The sequence below is a fragment of the Triticum urartu genome, chromosome 1A, assembly GCF_056163025.1.
Source record: "Triticum urartu cultivar PI428250 chromosome 1A, HENAU_Tu73, whole genome shotgun sequence".
Classification (NCBI taxonomy): Eukaryota; Viridiplantae; Streptophyta; class Magnoliopsida; order Poales; family Poaceae; genus Triticum; species Triticum urartu.
In genome coordinates, this window is record NC_141873.1 from 446480665 (window position 1) to 446506973 (window position 26309).

General features: G+C 46.8%; 2 protein-coding genes across 3 annotated transcripts; one reads left to right on the top strand and one right to left on the bottom strand.

Annotated features, from left to right (window-relative positions):
• Window positions 1–13099: 13099 nt before the first annotated feature.
• On the top strand, window positions 13100–14269 carry LOC125530418 (uncharacterized). The gene has a single exon (XM_048694819.2). It carries the CDS (start codon window positions 13170–13172, stop codon window positions 14145–14147), a length of 978 nt encoding a protein of 325 aa, XP_048550776.2. The 5' UTR covers window positions 13100–13169; the 3' UTR covers window positions 14148–14269.
• A 2022-nt stretch (window positions 14270–16291) lies between these two features.
• Window positions 16292–23901, bottom strand: LOC125530417 (RNA demethylase ALKBH10B). Of its 2 annotated transcripts, none has more exons than XM_048694817.2 (7): window positions 23112–23901; window positions 19466–19614; window positions 19191–19308; window positions 18166–18267; window positions 17873–17988; window positions 17290–17444; window positions 16292–17138 (listed from the first exon to the last, which is right to left on the bottom strand). In XM_048694817.2, the coding sequence occupies exons 1-7, from the start codon at window positions 23677–23679 to the stop codon at window positions 16646–16648; spliced, it is 1701 nt and encodes a 566-aa protein (XP_048550774.1). In that variant the 5' UTR covers window positions 23680–23901; the 3' UTR covers window positions 16292–16645. The 2 variants fall into 2 exon arrangements, with proteins under 2 accessions (XP_048550774.1, XP_048550775.1); XM_048694818.2 differs by having other exon boundaries at window positions 19466–19611; window positions 23112–23895.
• Between the last annotated feature and the right edge of the window lie 2408 nt (window positions 23902–26309).

A 26309-nucleotide genomic window follows, 5' to 3' on the forward strand; every position in this document is an offset into this window, starting at 1 on the left:
CAGCAACTAAAATATGTGTATATCCATTAGAGGCAGGAAAAGGTCCCATATAATCAAAGCCCCAAACATCAAACGGTTCAATAACAAGAGAATAATTCATAGGCATTTCTTGACGTCTACTAATATTACCAATTCTTTGACATTGATCACATGACAAGACAAACTTACGGGCATTCTTGAAGAGAGTAGGCCAATAAAAACCAGATTGCAATACCTTATGTGCAGTTCTATCTCCAGCGTGGTGTCCTCCATAAGCTTCGGAGTGACACTTGCGTAGGATCTGTTCCTGTTCATGCTCAGGTACACAACGTCTAATAACACCATCTACTCCTTCTTTATAAAGATGTGGGTCATCCCAAAAGTAATGTCTCAAATCATATAAGAACTTTTTCTTTTGTTGGTATGTGAAGCTAGGTGGTATAAACTTAGCAACAATATAATTAGCATAATCACCATACCAAGGAGTACTACGAGAAGTACTTATAACATTTAATTGTTCATCAGGAAAGCTATCATTAATAGGTAGTGGGTCATCAAGAACATTCTCTAACCTAGACAAGTTGTTTGCTACGGGGTTCTCGGCTCCTTTTCTATCAACAATATGCAAATCAAATTCTTGTAGCAAGAGAACCCATCTAATAAGTCTACATTTAGCATCTTTCTTTTCCATAAGGTATTTAATATCAGCACGATCAGTGTGAATAGTTACTTTAGAATCAACAATATAAGGTCTGAACTTATCACAAGCAAATAAAACTGCTAAAAGTTCTTTTTCAGTAGTAGCATAATTTCTTTGAGCATTGTCTAGAGTCTTACTAGCATAATGAATAACATTTAATTTCTTATCAACTCTTTGCCCTAGAACAGCACCTACAGCATAATCACTAGCATCGCACATAATTTCAAAGGGTAAATTCCAATCAGGTGGCTGAACAATAGGTGCAGAGACTAATGCTTTCTTAAGTATTTCAAATGCTTCTACACAATCATCATCAAAGACAAATGGTATATATTTTTGCAACAAATTAGTCAGAGGCCGAGAAATTTTTGAGAAGTCCTTAATGAACCTCCTATAAAATCCGGCGTGACCAAGGAAACTTCTTATACCTTTGATGTCCTTGGGACATGGCATCTTTTCAATAGCATCAACTTTGGTTTTATCAACTTCAATACCTTTTTCAGAAACTTTGTGCCCCAAGACAATACCTTCATTAACCATAAAGTGGCACTTTTCCCAATTCAAGACAAGATTAGTTTCTTCACATCTCTGCAAAACTCGATCAAGATTGCTCAAGCAATCGTCAAAAGAGGAACCATAGACCGAAAAGTTGTCCATGAAAACCTCACAAATCTTTTCACAAAAGTCAGAGAATATAGCCATCATGCATCTTTGAAAGGTAGCAGGTGCATTATATAAACCAAAAGGCATACGTCTATAAGCAAAAGTACCAAAAGGGCAAGTAAAAGTAACCTTTGATTGATCTTTAGCCGACACAGGTATTTGAGAGAAACCAGAATAACCATCTAGAAAGCAATAATGTGTGTGTTTGCATAATCCTTCTAGCATTTGATCAATAAAAGGTAACGGGTAATGATCTTTCTTAGTAGCTTTATTTAATTTGCGGAAATCAATTACCATCCTATAACTTGTGATAATTCTTTGTGGAATCAATTCATCTTTATCATTAGGAACAACAGTAATACCTCCCTTCTTAGGGACACAATGGATAGGACTTACCCACTCACTATGAGCAACGGGATAAATTATACCTGCCTCCAGAAGCTTGAGTATTTCTTTTCTTACCACTTCTTTCATTTTAGGATTCAGACGTCGTTGAGGATCACGAACTGGTTTGGCATCTGCTTCCAAATTTATTTTATGTTGACATAGAGTGGGACTAATGCCCTTAAGATCATCAAGAGTATATCCAATAGCAGCACGATGCTTCTTCAGAGTTTTCAATAATCTTTCTTCTTCATGCTCTGAAAGGTTAGCACTAATAATAATAGGATATATCTTATTTTCATCAAGATAAGCATATTTAAGATTATCAGGCAACGGTTTAAGCTCAAACACAGGATCACCCTTGGGTGGAGGAGGATCTCCTAAAATTTCAATAGGCAAGTTGTGTTGCAGAATAGGTTCCTGTTTAAAGAATACTTCATCTATTTCCCTTCTTTCATTCATGAACATATCATTTTCATGGTCTAGCAAATAGTGTTCTAAAGGATCACTAGGAGGTACAGCAATAGAAGCAAGACCAATAATTTCATCCTTACTGGGTAATTCTTCCTCACGATGTTGTTTACTAAATTTAGAGAAATTAAACTCATGAACCATATCATCCAAGCCAACAGTAACAACATTCTTTGTGCAATCTATGGTAGCATTGACAGTATTTAAGAAGGGTCTACCAAATATAATAGGACAAAAACTATCTTGTGGGGAAGTAAGAACAAGAAAATCAGCAGGATATTTAGTCTTCCCACACAAGACTTCAACATCTCTAACAATCCCAATTGGTGAAATAGTATCTCTATTGGCAAGTTTAATTGTGACATCAATACCTTCTAACTCAGCAGGTGCAATTTCATTCTTAATTTCTTCGTATAAGTCAATAGGTATTACACTAGCACTAGCACCCATATCACATAAGCCATGATAACAATGATCTCCTATTTTAACAGAAATAACAGGCACGCCTACCACATGTCTATGTTTATCTTTATCACAAGGTTTAGTAATTCTAGCAGTTTCACCTTCGAACTGAATAACATGCCCATCAATATTATCAGACAAGAGATCTTTAACAATAGCAATATTAGGTTCTACTTTAACTTGCTCAGGAGGTGTATAAGTTCTAATATTGCTTTTACGAACAACAGTTGAAGCTTTAGCATGATCCTTTATTCTAACAGGGAAGGGTGGTTTCTCGACATAAGAAGTAGGAACAATAGGATCATTATAAGTGACAGTCTTTTCTTCAACTTTAATAGGATCTACTTTTACTTCTATGGGAGGATGATATTTAAACCACTTCTCCTTAGGGAGATCAACATAAGTAGCAAAAGATTCATAGAAAGAAGCTACTATCTCAGAATCAAGTCCATATTTAGTGCTAAACTTACGGAAAATATCGGTATCCATAAAAGATTTAACACAATCAAACTTAGGTGTCATACCTGACTCCTTACCTTCGTCGAGGTCCCAATCTTCAGAGTTGCATTTAATTCTATCCAATAAGTTCCATCTGAATTCAATAGTCTTCATCATAAAAGAGCCAGCACAAGAAGTATCAAGCATGGTTTGATTATTATGAGAAAGCCGAGCATAAAAACTTTGCATAATTATTTCTCTTGGGAGCTCATGATTGGGGCATGAATATAACATTGATTTAAGCCTCCCCCAAGCTTGAGCGATGCTTTCTCCTTCGCAAGGCCAGAAATTATATATATAATTGCGATCACGATGAGAAAGATGCATAGGGTAATACTTTTGATGAAATTCCAATTTCAATCTTTTATAGTCCCATGATCTCGTATCACATAGCCTATACCATATCAATGCGTCTTCCTTCAAAGATAAAGGGAAGACCTTCTTCTTAGCAACATCATCCGATACACCTGCAAGCTTAAATAATCCACAAACTTCATCCACATATAATAAGTGCTCATCAGGATGCTTTGTTCCATCTCCTGTAAAAGGATTAGCGAGCAGTTTTTCCATTATACCCGAAGGAAATATAAAAGGAATTTCATTTTCAATAGGTTCAGTAGGTTGAGGAGAAACTCTTTGCTCTACTGGACGGGGTGAAGATACCCCGAACAAGCCCCTCAGAGAATTACTTTCCAAAGTAACAAGTGACAGTAAATTTCAGCACACTATATAAATTTTTCCTTACCAAATTCCACCTACCAGAAGCGCTACACTCCCCGGCAACAGGGCCAGAAAAGAGTCTTAATGACCCACAAGTATAGGGGATCTATCATAGTCCTTTCGATAAGTAAGAGTGTCAAACCCAACGAGGAGCAGAAGGAAATGATAAGCGGTTTTCAGCAAGGTATTCTCTGCAAGTACTGAAATAAGTGGCAACAGATAGTTTTGTAATAAGGTAAATTGTAACGAGCAACAAGTAACAAAAGTAAATAAGGTGCAGCAAGGTGGCCCAATCCTTTTTGTAGCAAAGGACAAGCCGGAACAAACTCTTATAATAGGAAAATCGCTCCCGAGGACACATGGGAATATCGTCAAGCTAGTTTTCATCACGTTCATATGATTCGCGTTCGATACTTTGATAATTTGATATGTGGGTGGACCGGTGCTTGGATGCTGTTCTTACTTGAACAATCATCCCACTTATGATTAACCTCTATTGCAAGCATCCGCAACTACAACAAAAGTATTAAGGTAAACCTAACCATAGCATGAAACATATGGATCCAAATCAGCCCCTTACGAAGCAACGCATAAACTAGGGTTTAAGCTTCTGTCACTCTAGCAACCCATCATCTACTTATTACTTCCCAATGCCTTCCTCTAGGCCCAAATAATGGTGAAGTGTTATGTAGTCGACGTTCACATAACACCACTAGAGGCTAGACAACATACATCTTATCAAAATATCAAACGAATACCAAATTCACATGACTACTAATAGCAAGGCTTCTCCCTTGTCCTCAGGAACGAACGTAATTACTCACAAAGCATATTCATGTTCATAATCAGAGGGGTAATAATATGCATAAAGGATCTGAACATATGATCATATGATCTTCCACCAAATAAACCAACTAGCATCAACTACAAGGAGTAATCAACACTACTAGCAACCTACTAGCACCAATCCCGGACTTTGAGACAAGAATTGGATACAAGAGATGAACTAGGGTTTGGAGATGAGATGGTGCTGGTGAAGATGTTGATGGAGATTGCCCTCTCCCGATGAGAGGAACGTTGGTGATGGTGATGATTTCCCCCTCCCGGAGGGAAGTTTCCCCGGCAGAACAGCTCTGTCGGAGCTCTAGATTGGTTCCGCCTCGGTTCCGCCTCGTGGCGGCGGAGTCTCGTCCCGAAAGGTTACTTCCTATTTTTTTCTCATCGAAAGACTTCATATAGGAGAAGATGGACGTCGGAGACCCACCAGGGGGCCCACGAGGTAGGGGGCGTGCCCTGGTAGGGGGGCGCGCCCCCCACCCTCGTGAGCAGGGTGTGGGCCCCTTGGACTTCATCTTTGGCGAGGATTTTTCTTTATTTATTTTAAGATATTCCGTGGAGTTTCAGGACTTTTGGAGTTGCACAGAATAGATCTCTAATATTTGCTCCTTTTCCAGCCCCAGAATTCCAGCTGCCGGCATTCTCCCTCTTTATGTAAACCTTGTAAAATAAGAGAGAATAGCCATAAATATTGTGACATAACGTGAAATAATAGCCCATAATGCAATAAATATCGATATAAAAGCATGATGCAAAATGGACGTATCATGGCTAAGTTTGTAAATTTCCTCGCATTTGAGACAAGCGCGCCTTGAATACATGGTTCCCCCTTCCTCTCTACCTCCCTTTTCCCCATTCATACTCCGTGGGTGCCAAAACACCCTCTCCACCCCACCCTCCTCCGTCCGCCGCCGCCGTCCGCCACCCCATCCACCGCCGTCCTCCTCCACCATGCCGGAGCTGATACCCCGACGCCGCCGTCCATTACAAGAGATCGACCTCTATCATCCACGGCTTCGGACCGGGATCCTTGCATCCCGTCCTCTCGCTTCATCCCCGCCGTCGTCCACCTTGCTGGCGCCGCTCCTACGACCGTCTCGTGCACTGCGCCCCACCGCCACCGTCTACCCTCCTAGATCTGCTTCCACGCCGTCAACAGCCATCGCTACCGCAACACCGTCAAATTCTCAGCAGATGCGTACACGGCGCCACACCAGAGGCGGTACTCTTTCGTATCTGCTCAACTTATTTATCGCAGCAAGAAAATAGATCGCCACTGCTTTACTCCGATTTCTTGTCTTGGTTGCGAAGTTGCCTTTGTCCGGTTTGCACCTTCAGGTCCGCCATGGCACGCTCAACACCATACTCGCAATGCTCATGGTTTTCCCCTTTTATATTCCACACTAGTTAAATCACAGTAGACTAAATTTCAAAATTGGGTAAGTCGATTTTTCAGAGCTCGCCGGAGTTTGCCGGTGCGATCGAAGGGGCTCGGGTGGGGACGGTGGTTTTGGGGGGTGGTGGTGGGGCCTCGTCGAACGAAGAAAACTCGACGCAGGTGGGGGCGGGGGTGGAGTTGGGGGTGGCGGAGGAACACAGGCGGTGGGGCCGGTGGTTCGGCCGGCGGCCCGTGCGGTGTTCTGTATGGGAAGCACGGTATGTTCCTTGTCAGGAAGGGGAGTAGGGACATCTGCAGTCTAATAGTTGATAGAGCTGGCCTGTACGTGATCGATAGGCTTTCAATTACTAGCGGCAATACAACACCGTAATTTCCAGCCAGTTCCACTTTCCCGATTTATATATCCTGGTTGTGGTGTACCCCTGTTATGTACACTATGATCTGCCTAGTTTGCGTGTTCTCTTGTTATCATGGTTTGGTAATAAACTCTCTATACAGTATATTATGAACCTATCATCTGCCAGCTATCCTTACTTCTAGAGCCTATTTTTTGTGTACTTGTGCCAGATTATATAAATGCACGCACCATATTACAGCACACATGAGCTCTCTCATTAGAATCCATGATAGCACACAAGTGTTTACAGGGGCGCCCCTATATTAGAATATCATCTACATTACAAAGATAATCTCACAACTATTTATGTTTTCATGGTTCTCAGATATCATACGCAATTACAATGAATATCAGAATCCGCGCATCAGAAGAATATTGTGGAACACTGCAATGACTTACAAAATTGGCACCAAGGCATTGAGTGCCATTCTGGAAGCAATGAAACTCGTACGCTCCCCACCTGTTGATTCTTGTTCAGAATATCATCCTAATGACTATTCTAACCTCAAGGAGTCAAAGGCAGATGGCCTGTCCTGTTCACCCATCAAGGTGCCTGTTCTAATTTGGCAAGGTTTTATTGATTGCGCATATCTTGCATATGTTGTCTTGCATTTCTTCTACTTTGTTGCACTGCCATCTGCTTAGTTTACTCATCATATATGTCGAGATGCCATGCCCATCCATTATCAATACATATTCCATCTGTCATCGTACCATATTTTTTCACTCAAATGCTTATATTAGTGTAGAATATATGCAATGCCAATGTTTTTATCAATTGTTCGCTCCAAATTATCTGATCTATATGAATGGTTACATTAGTGTAGAATATATCCAATGCCAATGTTTTTTTTAGCTCTGCATTGTTCTGTACATGATGTCCTTTATCAGTGTACTTATAATGACATGTAGGTGTTCATGTACCATCACTTTGCATCTTATTTTCCTTTGCCCTCCATTTTCTACACATCAGATCTATATTTACTCTTACCATAAGGTTGGTACTGAAGAAGTTTAGCTGTGCATTGCTCTTGCCTATACCTTTTGCCTGTATCGCTACACTTACATTTATAGCTACTTGGTTATGTAGCATCACTCTTCATCTTATCTTAAATATTCTCCATTTTTTCTTATATTATCACATCTATATTTACTCTTAACAAAATGTAGAATAAAGGCAATGCTTTTGAAGAAGATTCTGTGGTAAACTTCTTGAATTGCCGCCCCCCATCAGCATGGACAAGGCCTTTATAGAGCCTATCTTCACCAATAATGTAAGTTTGTCAATCTCAAGCCTTCAAACTTTGTTGTATATATTTGGTTAGGCATGACTGCAACAGCTATTTTATTTTTGGTGTTTGCATCAAATTGCTTGTTTAAAGTTTATTATATGTAGTTCATAAACAAAAGTTCATCCTTTCTTAATTTAAGTTTTCAGTTGTACAACCAAGTTCCTTCTTCATACCATGTAAATTAAACTATAGAGAGCGAGTGATCTTCTTTTGCATTGCATGTATGCTTCTGTTCTTCATCTGTAATCCAGTGGTGTGGTGAACCTACCCACTACAGCACAATGTCATATTCAGCAATGTCTTAACTATGAACAATGTCATGTCATTCTACTATTATTTAAAACATCACTTTATTTGCCAATCTGAAATGGTATAAATTGACAACACACTAACAATTGATACTTATGAGTTCTTGATATGTAATCCAGTGGTGTCGTGAAGCTGCCAACTCCTTCACAATGTCATTTCCTGCCATGTCTTGACCTGAACAATACCATATTGTGTTAATGCAATTTTAAAATGTGTCACTTTATTCGTCAGTAAGAAATGTGATGAATTGTCAGCACTGATACTTTTATGTGCAAAACATGTCATCTGCCTACTTGTTTATCTTTCAGAGTGAGGAAGATATAAGTGTTGAACAAGCGCAGTCTCATCATCTTGCTCAGCTGCTTGCGCTGCAGCTCCCCAGCAGGGCTAACCTTTCTTGAACTCTATTTAAGTGCTGTCGGTTTTGTATATTATTTTGTTGGCGTGTTTATTTGCACTGGTGGCGATTTTTGATGCCCAGTGTATGTAATCTGCTGTCTGCTTGTGCTTTATTATCATAGTGGCGAACTTTGATGCCTAGTGGATGTAATATGCCGTAATTTCTTTATTGTATAGTATAGGTTTTTTCTTATTCACGATGCTGCAGTTATTTTACTGTATATATATCATGTCTTCACAGTAAACCGGCCAAACCGTAAAATTACGGTACATAATCGGGCCGTCATGCAATCACGATGTAGGTTGGGCCTGAAACGTGCCGATCAGCTCACGGGCCGGCAATAGCCCGAAATGAACCCCGGCCCATGATTGTGCGAATCAAATCACGGGCTTTTAACAGGCCGAAAAATTGTCCCGGTCCTTGTTTGGCCCAATCAGATATCGGCTGTGAGCAGGCCGGATGCAAACCGGGCCGTAGTTAGGCCCAACTATATGAATGGCTTTTAACAGGCTGAAATTAATATAGGGCTGAAATGTTAAACGAGCCCTTAATAGGCCAAAACTAATATCAGTCTGAATTACTAAGTGGGCATTTAGCAAGTGGGCCCAAAAGCATAGTGTCCAGTTGACAGGCCGAATCTGATACGGGCCATAATTGAGCCCAAAGCCTCTTAAAGGGCCGGACCTGATCTGGGCCGTAATTTGGCCCAGAACGTGGTAGGCCTTTAACGGGCCGGATCTCATATGGGCCACTATTAGGCCCGGAGCGTGGCAGGCCATTAATGGACCGGATCAAATATGGGCCGGCATTTGGCCCAAAACATGGCATGCAGTTAATGGGTCGGCCTACTAGGGTCCACAAAATCTTATGGGCCTACAGCTGGGCCGACCCGTTAATGTCGGCGAAATCTCGTGGGCCTTTAGCTGTGCCGGCCCATTATGACCCACAAGAATCTTGTGGGCTTTACCTGGGCCGGCCCATTATGGCACAAAAAAAATCTTGTGGGCCTTTACCTGGGCCGGCCCATTATGGCCCGCAAAATCTTGTAAGCCTTTAGCTGGGCCAGCCCATTATGGTCCGCAAAATCTCGTGGGCCTTTAGCTGTGCCGGCCCATTATGGTCTGTAAAATCTTGTGGGCCTTCAGTTGGGCCGGCCCATTTAAACTTGATGGGCCGGTCCACGTGTCAACATATCATAGGCGCGTCTCGCCCATTGGATGAGTTGACACGTGTCTCCTCCAGCCAATGATGATTTTACACGTGGAAAATCCCCATTGGTCGGGGCTGTTAACGGGTTATCGGATCCAAAACCCGACCCGATAGCTTAACGGCGTTCTGTTACGGTGGATGCCATGTGTCGGTCACCCTTGACGAAAGCACTTCTGTGACGCGCGATTTATTGTCATGGAAGTGGATACTTCCGTGATGATAATTTTGGTAATGTCATGGAACACTTCTACGACAGCACATGTATGACTATCTTGATTCTGTCATAAATTTGTCATGGATGTACACGCAAGACAAAAAAAAGTGACCTACTGTGACAAACACGTATCATCACGGAAGTGTATTTTTTTGTAGTGCATGATAAATGTTTATTATTCATGCCAGAATTGTATTAACCGAAAACTTAGTAGATGTGTGAATACATAGACAAACAAAGTGTCCCTAGTATGCCTCTACTAGACTAGCTCGTTAATCAAAGATGGTTAAGTTTCCTAGCCATAGACATGTGTTGTCATTTGATAAACGGGATCACATCATTAGAGAATGATGTGATGGACAAGAACCATCCGTTAGCTTAGCACTATGATCGTTTAGTTTATTGTTATTGCTTTCTTCATGACTTATACATGTTCCTATGACTATGAGATTATGTAACTCCCGAATACCGAAGGAACACTTAGTGTGCTATCAAACGTCACAACGTAACTGGGTGATTATAAAGATGCTCTACAGGTGTCTCTGATGGTGTTTGTTGAGTAGGCATAGATCGAGATTAGGATTTGTCACTCCGATTGTCGGAGAGGTATCTCTGGGCCCTCTCGGTAATGCACATCACTATAAGCCTTGCAAGTAATGTGACTAATGAGTTAGTTACGGGATGATGCATTACGGAACGAGTAAAGAGACTTGCCGGTGACGATATTGAACTAGGTATGATGATACCGACGATCAAATCTCGGGCAAGTAACATACCGATGACAAAGGGAACAACGTATGTTGTTATGCGATTTGACCAATAAAGATCTTCGTAGAATATGTAAGAGCCAATATGAGCATCCAGGTTCCACTATTGGTTATTGACCGAAGATGTGTCTCGGTCAAGTCTACATAGTTCTCAAACCCGTAGGGTCCGCACGCTTAACGTTCGATGACGATTTGTATTATGAGTTATGTGATTTGATGACCGTAGTTTGTTCGAAGTCCCAGATGAGATCACAGACATGACGAGGAGTCTCGAAATGGTCGAGAGGTAAATATTCATATATTGGAAGGCTATATTCGGACATCGAAAAGGTTCCGAGTAATTCGGGTATTTTTCGGAGAACCGGGGAGTTACGGGAATTCACCGGGGAAAGTATTGGGCCTTATTGGGCTTTAGTGGAAAGAAGAGAAGGGCCAAAAGGGGAGGCGGCGCGCCCCCCATGGGCTGGTCCGAATTGGACTAGGAGGGGGCGACGCCCCCTCTTTCCTTCTCCCTCTCCCTCTCCTTCCTTCTTCTCCTACTTGGACTAGGAAAGGGGGAAACCTACTCCTACTAGGAGTAGGAATCCCCCCTTTGGGCGCGCCCCTTGAGGCCGGCCCTCCTCCTCCTCCCCTCCTTTATATACGGGGGAGGGGGCACCCCATAGACACACAAGTTAATTTCTTAGCCGTGTATGGTGCCCCCTTCCATAGATTTCCACCTCGGTCATATTGTCGTAGTGCTTAGGCGAAGCCCTACGTCGGTAACTTCACCATCCTCGTCACCACGCCGTCGTGTTGACGAAACTCTCCCTCGGCCTCAGCTGGATCTAGAGTTCGAGGGACATCACCGAGCTGAACGTGTGCAGATCGTGGAGGTGTCGTGCGTTCGGTACTTGATCGGTTGGATCGTGAAGACGTTCGACTACATCAACCGCGTTACTAAACGCTTCCGCTTTCGGTCTACAAGGGTGCGTAGACACACTCTCCACGCTCGTTGCTATGCATATCCTAGATAGATCTTGCGTGATCGTATGAATTTTTTTGAAATACTGCGTTCCCCAACAAATACTACTAGTACGGTGGTGTTTTGAACTACTTCTAGCAGCCTCTCCTCCGCCAAGCGCGCTCAGTAAGAGGCACAGGAGGAGGAGCCTACCGACGAGCTGGAGAAGTGAAATCCGGTGCCTGCCGCTGCTGCAGTTATAGCAACGCCCAGATCGAACGCCCTCTGCCACTCCAGATGACCCCTCTCGAAGCGGCGGGACTCCTCCTAGATCCCCGCATTCCACGCCATTGCGGCGGCTTCTGTTGCGGCCACGGCGGCAGTGAGACTCTTTGCATGCTCAACTAGGCACTCCTCCTCCCACAGGAATTTGATGTAGCGCGCAAGGACGTTTACGGACATGCGGGCCTCCACCTCCCGCCTTCGGGCCACGGTGGCGAAGCGGGTGATGACCCCGGTGGTCAAAGGTGGGGTGGTGGCCACGACGGCCACCTCCCGTCTTTGGGCCGCGGTGGAGCAAGTGTTGGCCACGGCGACCGACGGTGGGGTGGCGGTCAAGATGGCCACCTCCCGCCTTCGAGCCGCGGTGGTGGAGTAGGTGATGGCCCTGGCGGCCGATGGTGGTGTGGCGGCCACGACGACCGGCGGTGGGATACTTGGCTAGGACCGGCGGTGATTTTTCCTGTAACGAGTGATTGATTTTGCTAGGGATCTACAACGATGGTGGTTTTTGCTGTGATTGGCGATGGATTTTGCTGCGACTGACGACAATTTTTGCTCGAACAACGATGATTTTGATGCAATCAGCGGTGCGCCCTGAGCCACGGCACAACAAGGGATGTTGTAACCTTGTTACGATGAGTTACAATCGTCCCTGATGGGTGTGGGCGGCGCTCGAGGCGTGCTCTCTCCTTGCGCGGGGTGTGATTTTGGGACCAAATAAAAAAGCAATGTGAGGGAAAATTTTGACAGTTGGGAAACGACGCAATTGACACACGGGATGCGTCCAGCCGAGGGGCTGGCGCCGGTCGACCGAAGCCTAGCACCATCCTTTCAGGGGGTATGAGGGGTTTTCTCTCTTCCGTTTAGTTCAAATTATACCTGGCCATGGGCGGCCCGGCCCGGTCGGCCCGACCTGACCCGACTCGACCTTGTCCACGGGTCGGGCTCAGGCCTAGATTTCAAGCCCGACGGCTGGGCCGGGCCGAACCCGAACCCGTCATATTCGCGCATTAATGAAGAGGCCCGACCCGAGGCACGGCGGGCTTTTAGCGTTATGGGCCAGGCTCGGGCCTGGGTTTTTTGCATTGGGCTTTGGTAGGCCCGGCCCGGCAGATGGCGAGGTATAGTTCAAATGATTGAAGGGTAACATCGACATTTAAGTCCAACTCTACAAACAAACAAAGACCCATTGTACCACCGTCTCAAAAGGGAAAGAAAGGGTGCGCCTTCTTCGCCACCGCCGATGGCGCAGTCGCTGGCGATGACGGCGATATCCCGCCTCCGCGGTGCCGCCACCCACTCCTGCGGCGGGCACTGGCGCCGCCTCTTCTCCCGCTCCCCCGCCGCCTGCGCTCCTCTCCTCGGCCACTTTCACCACCCCACTCCGACGCCGCCCAGTCCCAAAACCCTAGCTCCGTTCCCCGGCGTGCCCCCTTCCGCCTCCGCCTCCGCCTCGGCCTCGGCCCCCGCGTTCCAACCCCTCACCTCCTCCTCCCCGCGCCTCTCCCTGGACTTCATCCCTCCCGGCTTCTCCCTATTCGACTCCCACCTCGTCCTCCTCGTCCTCCTCAAGGAGACCGAGCCATACTCCTACCTCAAGCACCCCCAGATCCTCGTCTGCGACCCGGTCTCCCGCCGCACCGCGCTTCTCCCTCCGGGGATGGTCACCTGCACGTTTAGCAAGCTCGTAAGCGTCGTGATCCTCTCCCGCGACGCGGACGGCCCGGCCGGGTCCGGGCTCTGCTTCCGGGCAGCCGTCGTCACCCTCGAGGACACCACGCTGCGCGCCTTCGTGGCGACGTTCCGCGACGGCAAGTGCCACTGGGAGTGTCTGCTTCGGTCACAGGCGAGATGCAACGTCGACCAGCTGGAGCGCCACTGCGTGCGCGCTAGCCGGTACCTCATCTGGCACATCCGCGACGAAGGTGCCGTGCTCACATTTGACCCTGAGACTCTGGAGTTCGGCTTCGTGCTCGCGCCGCCCGCACTCGACATGGGGGATCACTTTGTCAAGTACCGCGTCGGGGTGATGCCGGACGGGCGGTTCTGCTTCGGTTCGATGTCAATGGATCACGAGAACCTGGAGCTCCGGGTGCTGGGGCCCGAGCTCAAGGACGGCCAGAACGTGTGGGTGCTGGAGAGGGAGGTGTGCTTGCTCCAGGCGTTCGATGAAATGCCGCAGCTGCCCTCGAGTTTCATCGCCCGGTGCAAGTGCACCTAGCTGAGCGACATGGATGCCGGGCGCACCGGGAGGGTGTTCATCGGCACGTCGGGCTATGGGCACTACTCGTACCATCTGGACAGTACGGGCACCCCATGTTTGCCTACTTCTCCTTCCCGGGCTCCGAAGCCGGCTCTGACTGACAGACTCCTGGTAATTAATCATGTCCTCGCATCCCAGTTTCATGTAATGTCGGTTTATGAGTAATGCTTGGTCAAAGATATCTGTGTGAAGTTTGTTGCCTTGGGTACTTTGTTGAACTTGAACCTATATTAGTTTTATATATATTCGTCAACCCAGTTCATCAATAGTTTATAATTAGGGGAATATATGCATTCAAAGAATTTCAAGCTCTAGCGTGTTCTCTGATGATCATGTCGTGTTTACTGAAGCTTGGGTGTCTACTCGCAGAAGCTTCTGCAGATAGCATATGTTTTCGAGATCAAACTTGTACTGGAGAAATATAGCATGCATCATTGATGTACAATATTATCTCTGCTCCGAAATATAAGTCGCTGGGGGAGTTCAGTTTACACTCCCCCAACGACTTATATTTAAGAACAGAGGGAGTAGAAGATATGCATGTATGATTGTGGCAGTGTGACAATATTCATTTTTAATATGTAGAATTACAAGATGACTTGATTATAAAAATAACTTAAACTCAAGTGATCTTGGAAAAATTACATGCCAGGCCTGTAAAACTGCAATTGAAAATATTATTAATGCTTGATTCAAACACCTCCATATTAGAAAATGGAAATGCTAGGTCATCGAGGTTGATCAACAATTTCAACATTTATGTAGATCGATTTATGTAGTGATCTGTTTTATCCATTAACATAATGTGCAAAAATTTATCAATACGAGTAGAAAGGAAAAACATCTATGGATGAAGCGTCGACCATCCATGTATTTTCCAGAAGCGCATCTTAAAGAAGAGAAGCTATCACTACATTTGCACTAGGTGGGAATCTCTAGCAACAGCCTTCACCATTCTCATTGACATGCATAGAAAGAAGCTGATTAAATTCAGTTAACAGCAGGTACTACAGAAGAGTGTATTCCATAATTGTGTTGTCTGATCAAGTGATTAGGCATTACATCTGAGTTTGACTTGATGAATTTAGAACTGGACTGGTAACATGGTGATATGAATTTAGTAACTTTTCTCATTTCTATTCATATGAATCTGCACAATCTTCAGAACTTTTTTCAAGAAAGCACTTGCGTTATGTCCCCTTGGTCTGTAGAAGTAACATTTGGCCCGCGAACTCCGGTGAATATATGGCCTTTTTTAGTCACGAGTCATTTCTTAAACAAATTGGGCTTGTTATTCTCTTAGAGAACCCCTATTTCATTGGTTAGTTCACTGGGAACTGTGCTGATAACTCTGCATTTCTTATCATTCAGGGTGAAGTGAGAAGAGGTACCACGCGATTTTGCCTGAAGATGGCTCAACCGTTGCATTTCTGGTTACGTCCGTGCCGTATTACTCAGCATTGAAGATTGAACACAAAGAGGATAATGCTCTGAATCTCTGATTTCATGTCCTTGATGGGACTATTTAAACAATGTTGTTGCGATGTTTGCTAAGCATGCTTCGGAGTAGACAGTGTCCTGAAGAATTAGGTGATGTTTTGAAGTAGTGTGCTGTTTCGCAAGGATAGTTTCACATTATGCTGAGTTTTGTCAAACCATAAGAAATGCAGAGTTTATCACTTACTGGTCAACATCTTCAATTTGTGGGCTACAAGCCTACAATCCAAAATAGTCTATCAGAACAACCTATACACATTCTTGTATTGCACAATTCCAAGAAATCAGTCTGTTTCGGATGGTTAAGCTTAAAACCTGGTCATTTGCACAATATTCCGGTTGCTTGTCAAACTGTTTTACTTCTTGGAACATGCACAGTCTAATGGATGAAATCCTTGCAGCTACGGACACTAGTGTCCAAGCCTGTAAGGATAGTTTGCCTCCCGCCCAAAAAGAGAAGAACAACACAAGTGATAAACAGAGGAAATTCAATGCATAATCTTTCTACCTGTATATGGACCCACCTGCAAACCCAAACTCGGCAGAACATGAACGGAAACATCTATGTATGTGTGCATCCAGTTCTTTCACCGAACCAGAGGAGATAGACAAAAAAGAAAAAGTTTTGATTGATTCATTCTGACCTCACCTATCCCTACTCATCATCATCATATTTCTACGTACCGCATCGGCCCTGTGCTACCCACAAGGCCACAAACTCAACTAGATTACAGGCAGACCAGACCAAACCCCACGACAAGGAGAAAAAGAAACACCAGCACCAACGAGAGTCACCAAACAGAATACACAGGGAGGGCACGCTGCCCGTGCGTTTTCCGAACTTTTTGCCTCGGAAGAAGAAGAAAAACTGCTCCACGAACCAACCGGGGATGTACGACGGCCTATCCATCAGATCCAACGGCTATGCCGGCGGCGAGGTGAGGTGCGGTCCGGCCGCTTCAGCCCTGCGACTCTATGGGCGACATCATCGCCGAGAACCGGCGCTTCTGGATGCGCGGGGGGAGGTGCTTGTTGTACCTCTTGGGCCCCACCGTCCACGGCAGGAACACGCCGGTGCCGCCGCGCCCCATCCTCTTGTTGATGTTGCTGGAGGGCGCCATCACCATTGGCCTCGCCGGCGCGGCGACCATCATGACGGGTGCCGCGCGCACGGCCATGCCCCAAGCCGGGGCGAGCATGGCCTGTGGCGCCGGGCAGTAGCCGATGATGGCGCCGTTGCTGCCGTGAGGCGGTTTCTGCATGCCGGCCGTTGCCGCAGTCGGGGGAGGCTGCCAGAGCGTCATGGCCTTGGTGGGCGACGGGAGCGGGCTGAGGTCCACCGGAGTTGATGGCCTCACCCTCACGAACGTGATGCTCACGCGGCGGTTGGACGACGGGCACACGACGTGGCGCGCCATGTCCGCGCTGTTCCCGCGCATCACCAGAAGTGACCTGCAAAGATGATCCATAAACGTAAGATGCAAATTCTACTACTGCAATGCAAAGCTTTCTTCGGTTAGACGAACAGTAAGAGTAAAGTCGAAAAGAAAGTGGAAATGGCACTGACAAGGTTCTGGTAAGCGAAAGCCTTAAGCGTACATACCCTTGCTTCAGTGAGAGTGTGAGGGGTCCCTTGTAGTTGCCGTTGCTGTCAGTGACAAGTGACCTTCCAAATGCCATTGAGGTTTCAGACAGCAGGAGAGTGGAAATGGGGTTGTCCAGGTGGGGAGGCTTGAAGTAGGGCTGCGAGTGCTCCTCCTGTAAAACAATTTCATCACTTTCAGATACCAACACCTTAACAAGTTTCAAACATTTGAGTTCTCAATCTATATATGTTCATGCCCTGAAGAAAAGCACTGTGTGTTATATAGTGTAGTAGCATTGGTATCTTAGTTTTACTATTTTAGTTCGTATCTATTGAAAGGACCAAAGATACTTAATATGGACAGTTGACCCTACAAGAACCCACTAACTGTAATGTGCAAATTTACTTTGCTATTTGTATACACAAGTGGCTGGTTCTTTAAGGGGCAGAAAAGTGTGTACAGACTAGCAATTCTACTCAGATTTGACCCACACATCTCATGACAGTACAGGAAGCAAAATCTCATTTGGTTTCATCAAGTTTAGTTGTATGATTATTCTATAATTAATCACCAACCGGCAAACAGCACTGCAGCACCTACCTCATCGAAGAAATTGATGATGACACTGTTTGGTTTCCTGCTTTCTGGTATTAAGCGCCAAAGAACAAGGTGGTCGATGACAGCCTGCAGGACAACTGGGATTGGTTCTATATGACCTGCACACAAGGCCAAGAGAAAACAGGTGTTAGTTATGACATCATGCACTAGGGCATCTTCTTTGTCCGGAGAAGCGATACCCATGCAAGGATCCCACACCCAAAAGAATATTCTTGCAACTGTAAGCAAGTTGGAGGAAAAGTAGTGGTATGAGCTGAAAGTTTTCCTGAACATACAATTGGTTTCCTCTGTGGTATGTTGAAATAGTGGGACACCGAGCTGAATGATCTCTCTCTTATTCCCTTTGATCTGCTTGTTGAAGAATATGAAGGTCTCACCTAGATTTGAAACTAGAGAATTAACATCACAACGATCAATGAAATGGCACAAGGGCAAACATGCCAACAGAGTGCCACAATTGAAAGACAGGGTAGCCGGGCGCACTTCACAAAGCTAACAAGAAAATTCTGTCAAGTTAAGGCAGCTTACTTGCATATGAAGATTTTGGCCAAAACACTAATGAACTATACCAACGTTGTGGGCTCTATGTCAAACCTTAACTGAATCATACTTATCAGAGATTAAGCAAGGCTAGCAGGTTGAGATTATACTTGGATCAACGTTTTGTGGTGCACACATTTGGAGGTGTTGTTAGAATTCCTATCCAATAAAGAGAAGTGATCTAACATGTTACTATATTTAATATATACATTCATGCCTAACTTTTCTTCTGTCATTGAGAGGCAACGTTAAAGTTAGCTCGGTGAAGAAAACTACACATCCAAATAGGCCAGGTATTATAGTCAGTGTGTCACTAGGTTGATGGTTGTACCTTCTCACATGCGAGTTTTACATTTCGTAAATTAGGATAACCGGCAGCTTTCTATGCAACAGCAAGTACTCAACTATACTAATTTAGCCTAAAAATGGAGAGATTTGTTAGGACCTAGAACCTGTAGGTACTGAGTCAGTTAGCACAAAAGTGCATCAGACAAAACCATCACCACCGTTAGAAAAAGTAGTAGTGCGCGAACTAGGACCACAGTTAGGTGCCCTAGGGATATTTGGTATCTTCAAAGCATCAATTGGATAGTATCAGAGGTAGTTGTGGTCTTGTGGGCACAACAGAAGTATCCCGAAAGGAATGTAAACAAAAAATAAGTAGGAAGATAAATTGCACCACAGAAAACAATGCCCAAATGCTCCAACGTTTGAACATTTAAAGAAGGAAAAAACTTCAGGGCCACAAAACACAACTTACCTGAAAGCTCCCCATTTCTACCAGCCTGGCGAATTTCATTGATGAAATCAGCAACCTTCATGAGCTCCATTGTTGTGAACACATCTTCATATATCTTCAGGCCTTTCACAACGTTAACCTGGTAACACAAGGTCATAAACATATTGTTAGAAAAGAGCACCTTTACAAGAAGTATATGATAAACTGGTAGATCAATGGGTGTGCTACTACTTCCTACAGCATCTCTAGTTCTTCAATACAGAAAGTTTGCCGAGTGGTGTAAAGATGGAACTCGCCATGTGCCCCTTCACGGACTCCTTCGCCATGAAACCTTTCTGGATCTTGATCCTCTCTGGGCGGGCGATGCACTCGTCGTGGTCAGAGCAGATAGGGTAGCTCTCTGGTAGGCTGTGCCCGCCTTGAGATCCTTGGTCGGTGTTATCTGCTGAGTAACATAAATCTCAGAGGGGTTCCAAGCATGGTATAACTGTGCATTTCGATTAGCGACTGCAAAACGCACAGAGTGTTTTTTAAGTATGCTATCTAGTTTCAAAAGAAAAGAAAACAATCCTGTGCTCCACTGAGAAAAGCATTAGCAAATGCAGCAAATAAATACGGAAGAAGTGCGTCATCAGTAAAATTCTGTTCTGGTTGGTTTATCCTTCAGCTCACACGGAAAAAGCAGGTGGTTGCATGAAGGTGTTCACAAAATGAGAAACGTAGCTAGCATGCTTGCTAGGCCACCAACGGCAGCTTTTGGACAGGAATCCTCTAACAATTTTAGAATACGAAATGTTTTTAGCCTCAGCTTTTCTCGCATGGCGTATTCTGATCTTCACCTAGTGGGTACAGTCACGCAGCAACAAAAGGTCTAGTTGATCACCCGTTTGATGTTTTGAACTTACACTAGACTAGATGGCTCTATCGTGCAGCACAGTTAGCATGATGCAGTTTCATTCGATCTTTCAAGATCACCATCATAACACAGGACGAAACTGAAATGACCTTGTGTGGAAGTTTTCCAAGGTGTAGTCGTAGTCCATTCATGTCATTTTCTACGGAGCACGGCGTGGAGAGAAAAGAGAGGCTGCCTTTCGTGGATGTAGAAAAGTGGGTATAACCGAGAGATTCTCTCGAGTCGAATGTACATGGACATTAGCACATCGGCATAAGTGTGGGGGCGACCGAGCAGGGACCAATACGCTGTTCAATTATTGCGAGAGGAGAAAAGCAGTATTGGGATGGTGATATCACAGCAGCCTCTCTATGTATCGCAGAACATCTCACTCCTTTTTCCTAGGCACAGGAAAACATGAGATTTTTCTTGCCCTCCCTTTTAAAAGGTGGCGGCCTCTCAGTTGTCAATTTGGAAGGGATCGCGGGAAATCTTTAAAAATGCTTCGAAGGTTGGTGGGCTTAGCAGGAAACCGACAAGGCCGCTTCAGTGATGATCACATCAGCTGAGCATATCATCGGCCCACATGCATATGCGACACTGGCAACGCTGGTGGCAACTTAGCCCAACCTAATATAAGTTATCAATTCAAAATCTCGTGAGATAATCATAGTATAATCACGTGCTTAACACGCCCCTGCATGGCTGCACCACCTACCGCTGGCCCCTGCCTGAAGACTAACGCGAGAGCAGCCGCGGCCCACAGGTGTACGGTGTACCGATTTTCTCAGGACGGTCTTTCGAGAAGAAACGCAGCCAGAAGGGACCCGCGGAATGCCTGGTTGATTGGGCCGGGCCCAGCAGCCAGCGGCCGAGGGCGGGCCACGTGTACAGCGCACAGTCGGAGGAGCGGCCACTTCGATCGGCATGGCACCAGATCCAGCCAGCCTCGGCCGGAGATCTTGGGCTTCTCGAACCCGATCCGGGTCCAGTCGAGTCGCTCTTCGACACGTTCAGGCCGTGGTGGAAAGGAGGAGGCGTGCAGGGATTTAATTTTCCACGGTGGCGGTCATGTGGGTCCATTAACTCGCGGCTCCTTCCGCTTGATTGCGATCAGACGGGTCGTCGCCGCTGGCGCCAGGCTCTGAATTCTGACCGGGGTGACGCCCTCCTCATGAGACCCACGCCAATACTACCAAGGGAATTGTACTCGCGTAGGCCACGCCTCCGGCTGCAGGGCATGTCTTCCAAAAGTCCTGTAGGAGGCGCTGGGCAAAAGACTCGTGTTTCCACTGAAACTATACCATTGAATTCTAGCCGTGTGTCCCCCCCCAAGGGATTCCTGGCACAAGTTATTATGCGTGGCAATTCGAATTGGTACAACTTGAAAAAAGATTATGGCGCATGATTTGGTTCCTATGCTCTTTGCAATCACTCGCGTCGCTCTCATAGTGACAGTGAACTAACCTGATGAGCAATTTCTTTTAAAAAATATAAACATGCATGTTGTATCATGACAATTCAGAGTATTTTATTCAAGACAAGAGAAAATTATTCCCAATGGAAAAAATGTCAACTCTTACGTGTCCAACTTTGTAGCGACGCGACAAATGCAACCATGGGCAGTCAATCTCGAAAACAGAGACGACAAATCAAAACTCATAAAGTTCGCCCGTTCTGGAAAACTTTCAAGTATCTTCATTGATGTTCTTTTCTTGCGTGTAAGAAATGCATTCCCGACTCTCCTACTCTCTTTTTTTTTGACCTGGTGACAAAGCGTGATCGTTCGTCACCCCAGCCCAAAGATGAAGATGGCAGACCTCATCCCGAGCCGCGGAGCGCTTGAAAACACAGCCAGAAAGTTAAAAACAACTCCAAAGCAGAGAGGTTCAAACTCGGTGTCATCGCTAATTAATCTCCTCATTCAAAAGGGGCGAAGGATGCAAAGGTTTTGTCGAGACCGGCGGTGCCAAATCTGGTGACCCCGGGGGCACATGCTAGCCAGACTCACCTGAAATATTTTATGCCGCCCGCCTTCCGCGACGCTACAGCCTAGCATCGCTGGAGCATATGCCCCATGGCAGCCTGTTGGCGCCCCTCGCCAGGCCGCAACACACAACGGTGGTGCCCTCGATGCCGCTGGAGTGGAACCGCCGCGAGCTGGCTGCCGGCCGGGAGGACAAGGGCGTCAGAGTCCCCGCCACGGCGCGGCACGTTTTGCACCCCCGACAGGCGATGGTAGTACGTACCAGGAGTACATTAATTTGGCAAAGCCCCCACACCAAAAGTAAACACATGAGCTAATTACTGGTGGCGGGTAGCGGCCGTACTGGTCAGTACTTTCCCAAAAGGGTCGCCGGGCGAGGAGGGTGCGTGCGAAAAATAAAGTTGGCGCACGGAAAGAGAGGGGGGGACGGCGTCTGGAGGAAAGCCGTAGGGTTTTGCAGCTCCAGCGACCTCGTGATGCCGTTTCGCGGGCCGCCGCCGCCGCCACGAGTGGACAGGATTGACCGGCCGAGGCTGTCCCCGCCGTCCGATCCTCCCAAGGAGGACTGAATAACTCCGCCTCTGGTGGGGCTGCGCGCAAAATTATTGGCTCTCTCGCCCCAGTTTTTCCCCCTAACCACCAGACGTACTGGGCCCGGTACGTGTGGGTTCGTCGAACTGGCGTGAATACTATTATTAACGATGCCGCTTTAGCACAAAAAAAAAACTAGGAGGAGGAGTGCCATAAAGAAAACGTCATTTGGAAGCCTAATTCGGCCCCTTTTTGGTTATTAGGTCCCAATAAAACGGGAGATATTCAAGTGGGAAAAGCTTGCGGAAGAAACCACAGGCGAAACGAACGACCAGATCCAACCGTCTGTGGAAGGGGGGCCAAAACGGGAGATCGGTTCGACAGACAGATTGAAACTAACGGAAATTTTCAAATGCGGCCGGAAAGGGAAATCTTAAGGGGAAAAAGGGTAAATAACACTACGCGCACACGAGGATTAATTAATAGAGATCACTAGAAAAAAAACTTTAATAGAGATGATTGTACTTACGTCCGTCGTGGGCGGCGTCGTCTTCCGTGGAGGCTGCCTTCCGCTCCGACGAATCTCCCGAGGAATCTTCGCCGTCCGCCTCCGGCTCGTGGTCCGCCGCGACGGGGTGGACGGCGACGACGGGGTTGACGGAGACGTCGGGCTGCGCCTCCGGTATCGGCTCGTGCTCGCGTTCGGGCTCGGGGTCCGGCTCCGCGGCAACGGTGACGACGAGCTCGTCCATGGGCTCGTGGATCACCGTGGACGCGGCCTCCTCCTCGGAGTAGGCGGCGGCCGCGGCGGCGCGGGCCTCGGAGACGCGGCGGAGCTCGGCGGCGACGTCGGCGACGGAGTAGAACTTCTGCATGTGGAGGACGGGGAACCAGTTGAGGCGGCGGCGGTGGAGCGCGGCGAAGACGGCGTCGTAGTCGGCCCCGCCGATCTGCGCGAGGTGGCCGCAGAGCGCGTCGATCACGGCGTTGGCGGCCGCGAACTCGCCGCGGTACCACCCGATCACGGCGTCTCTGGCCGCCACCTGATCCGGCGCCGCCACCGGTGACCCCGGGGCCCCCGCCGCCGGTGTCGTCATCCCTCCCGCGATCGCCAGGCTACCCACTCCCCCGCACCAACCACCGGCTATCCCTCCCTCCCTATCGATCCCCTGCCCGTATGATGCGTGGCGCTCTCTCCGCCCAAGCTTTTTGTAATGGCGTCGAGGTGTTCGACGGACGCCCGGCCTGTTCTAAATCGGCTTGGTATTGTGAGGAGCGCTTCTCTCTCGGGGGCGCGCCTATAAATACCCCCGGAGAAGAAGCGGCCGAGGGTACCCGTAGCCAACAGCGCCCAGGGGCGGGCAGGGTGACGTGGCGGGGGATTAGCGGGTACGGGCGCAGATCCGACAAGGCGGTGGTGGCAGCAGTTAGTTAAGGTCAGCCTCGCTTTATAGGAGGTGGCTCGACTCGACCCGGCCTACGGCGGCGCGTGTGGACCGCGCGCTCGCTCCCTCCGCAGAGATGGGCTGCGCCGCGATTCGGCGCACGGGGACGTCTCTCACCGTGGCGGATGGCCTGGGGATGCGCGGCGACGGCGTGCGCCTGGTCCTTGGGCCTTATCATGGACCGGGACACCGGGTGGCCATGCGGGGGAGCCTGGTTGGACCGCGCACCATCCCAGCCGTCCGTTTCAGGGCCCCGCATCCTTGTTCGGTTTTTTGTTCTTGTTTGTGCAAGACATGATTGGGTACAGGCGAATACGGAAGGATTTTTCTCTATCGGGTGTAAGAACCGCGTAAGGATAGGCTGTAATGTGCGAGGGTAGAGCCCTGTTTTGGCAAGTAGGTAATTTGATCAATGAATTATCCAGCTATTTGCATGCTTTTCTCAACAACAAGAAAAGGTATTTGCATGCTTACCAATTTGTGAAAATCACGCGTTTTGAGATTTGAAGACGGGGTATGCAGAATGCATTGGATATCCACAATGGTTTTGACCATCTCTTAGATTTATGTGTATGATTTTTGTAGGGTTTGACCTTTTGTTGCGAAAATAAATGGCCACCCGGCATGATCACGTCTAAGAGATCGGTATTCTCCATTGTACGACATATCTTCTTTTCATTAGATGTGTTTTTCAAAGAGAGAGGGAAAGATAGAGAGGGCGGGGGGCTATGAATATATGTGTGTATGTATTAAGATATGGAAGAGATTTTTTGTTGCAAGAGCATTACAGGGTACAATCGTAGTCACACACATAATCTTTAATGCCTACAAGCTTTCAATAGCAACCAATGCACTCATATTCGTTGTAGAACATAGGCCCATGCCTCATGGGCATAGGTGAGAAGGGGCAACGAACATATTGTCAATCAACTCATTCACCCGACGATATGAGCAAAGACAATGACTGGTGGGGCAGTGCTCGGTCAAATGATCACATGTCCAACAACAATTCAACGATGCGGTTCATGCAAACATCTTAAACCTCAGCGACACCCATGGTTTTCGCACAAGATCGACCTAGCTACAGTTGGTTGGTCCTACACAAATCACGCGAACGCCAACGAGTAAAGTGTTCCCGCATCTGATTTTATTTGCCGCATAATTATGCATATTAATTGCTAGAAGATTTCAGTCGTCACAACCGATATCAATCTCGTCGGTGGTCGTGAAGGTAGCTTGTGACTTGTGATTTTAAGGTTGTGGGGGTTTTTCTACAACCAAATAGAACGAAGCATGCATAGTGTAATAGAGTTGAACTCTTTCCTAAGGCGATCACCACGCTTGGTGTTGGCTTCTCTCCACCGCAAGAAGATGGAACCGTTTGGCTAGGATGGGCCAACATATGATTGTTTATATATTACGATACAGAAGAGGTTTTTTTTTGTTACAAGAGCATTACAAGCGATGACCCTAGTTACGCACAACATCCTGAAACCCTATTCATGCTGAAACCAACACATTCAAGCTATCATTTAGAGATGATGTAGGTTCTGACGGCAACCAACATCCTTAAAGCTCTTGGTAGTCATGAACTTATGTTGCGACTTTCTCCTAAAGTTTATGTGATTTCTTTCCATCAAGATAGAGCAGAGCACACATAAGGCAAGAGAGAACCCTCCCCTAAGGCAAGCTTCGCACCAGACGCTAGCTGTCGGTGTCAAAACCGGCCGATCTCGGGTAGGGGTCCCGAACTGTGCGTCTGAGGATCGAAGGTAACAGGAGACAAAGGGGACACGATGTTTACCCAGGTTCGGGCCCTCTTAATGGAGGTAATACCCTACTTCCTGCTTGATTGATCTTCATGAGTATAGGGGTTACAAGAGTTGATCTACCTTGAGATCGTAATGGCTAAACCCTATATGTCTAGCATATATGAATTCTGATAGCCTCTACGGACTTAAAACCTCTGGTTTATATAGACACCGGTGGGGCCTAGGGTTGTACAAGGTCGGTTTACAGAGAAAGGAAACACATCCAGACGCCAATCGTGCCATCCACGCAAAGGAGAGTCCTATCCGGGCACGGGGGAAGGCCTGCTACCTTGTATCTTCACGGCCCATCAGTCCGGCCCATGTCACATAGCTCGGACACCTGAGGATCCCATAATCCAGGACTCCCTTAGTAGCCCCTGAACCAGTCTTTCGATGATGATGTGTTCGGCGCGCAGATTGTCCTCGGCATTGCAAGGCGGGTTCCTCCTCCGAATACTTCAAAGTGGTCTT

What these genes read in the sequence shown, in the direction of transcription:
- LOC125530418 (XM_048694819.2), top strand. Translation starts at nt 13,170, where the DNA reads ATGGCGCAGTCGCTGGCGATGACGGCGATATCCCGCCTCCGCGGTGCC.
- LOC125530417 (XM_048694817.2), bottom strand. Translation starts at nt 23,679, where the DNA reads ATGACGACACCGGCGGCGGGGGCCCCGGGGTCACCGGTGGCGGCGCCG. An exon ending in CGACGCCGCCCACGACGGAC is followed by an intron (nt 19,615 to 23,111) that starts GTAAGTACAATC and finishes TATGTTACTCAG; the next exon opens with CAGATAACACCGACCAAGGA. An exon ending in ACACTCTCACTGAAGCAAGG is followed by an intron (nt 17,139 to 17,289) that starts GTATGTACGCTT and finishes TCATCTTTGCAG; the next exon opens with GTCACTTCTGGTGATGCGCG.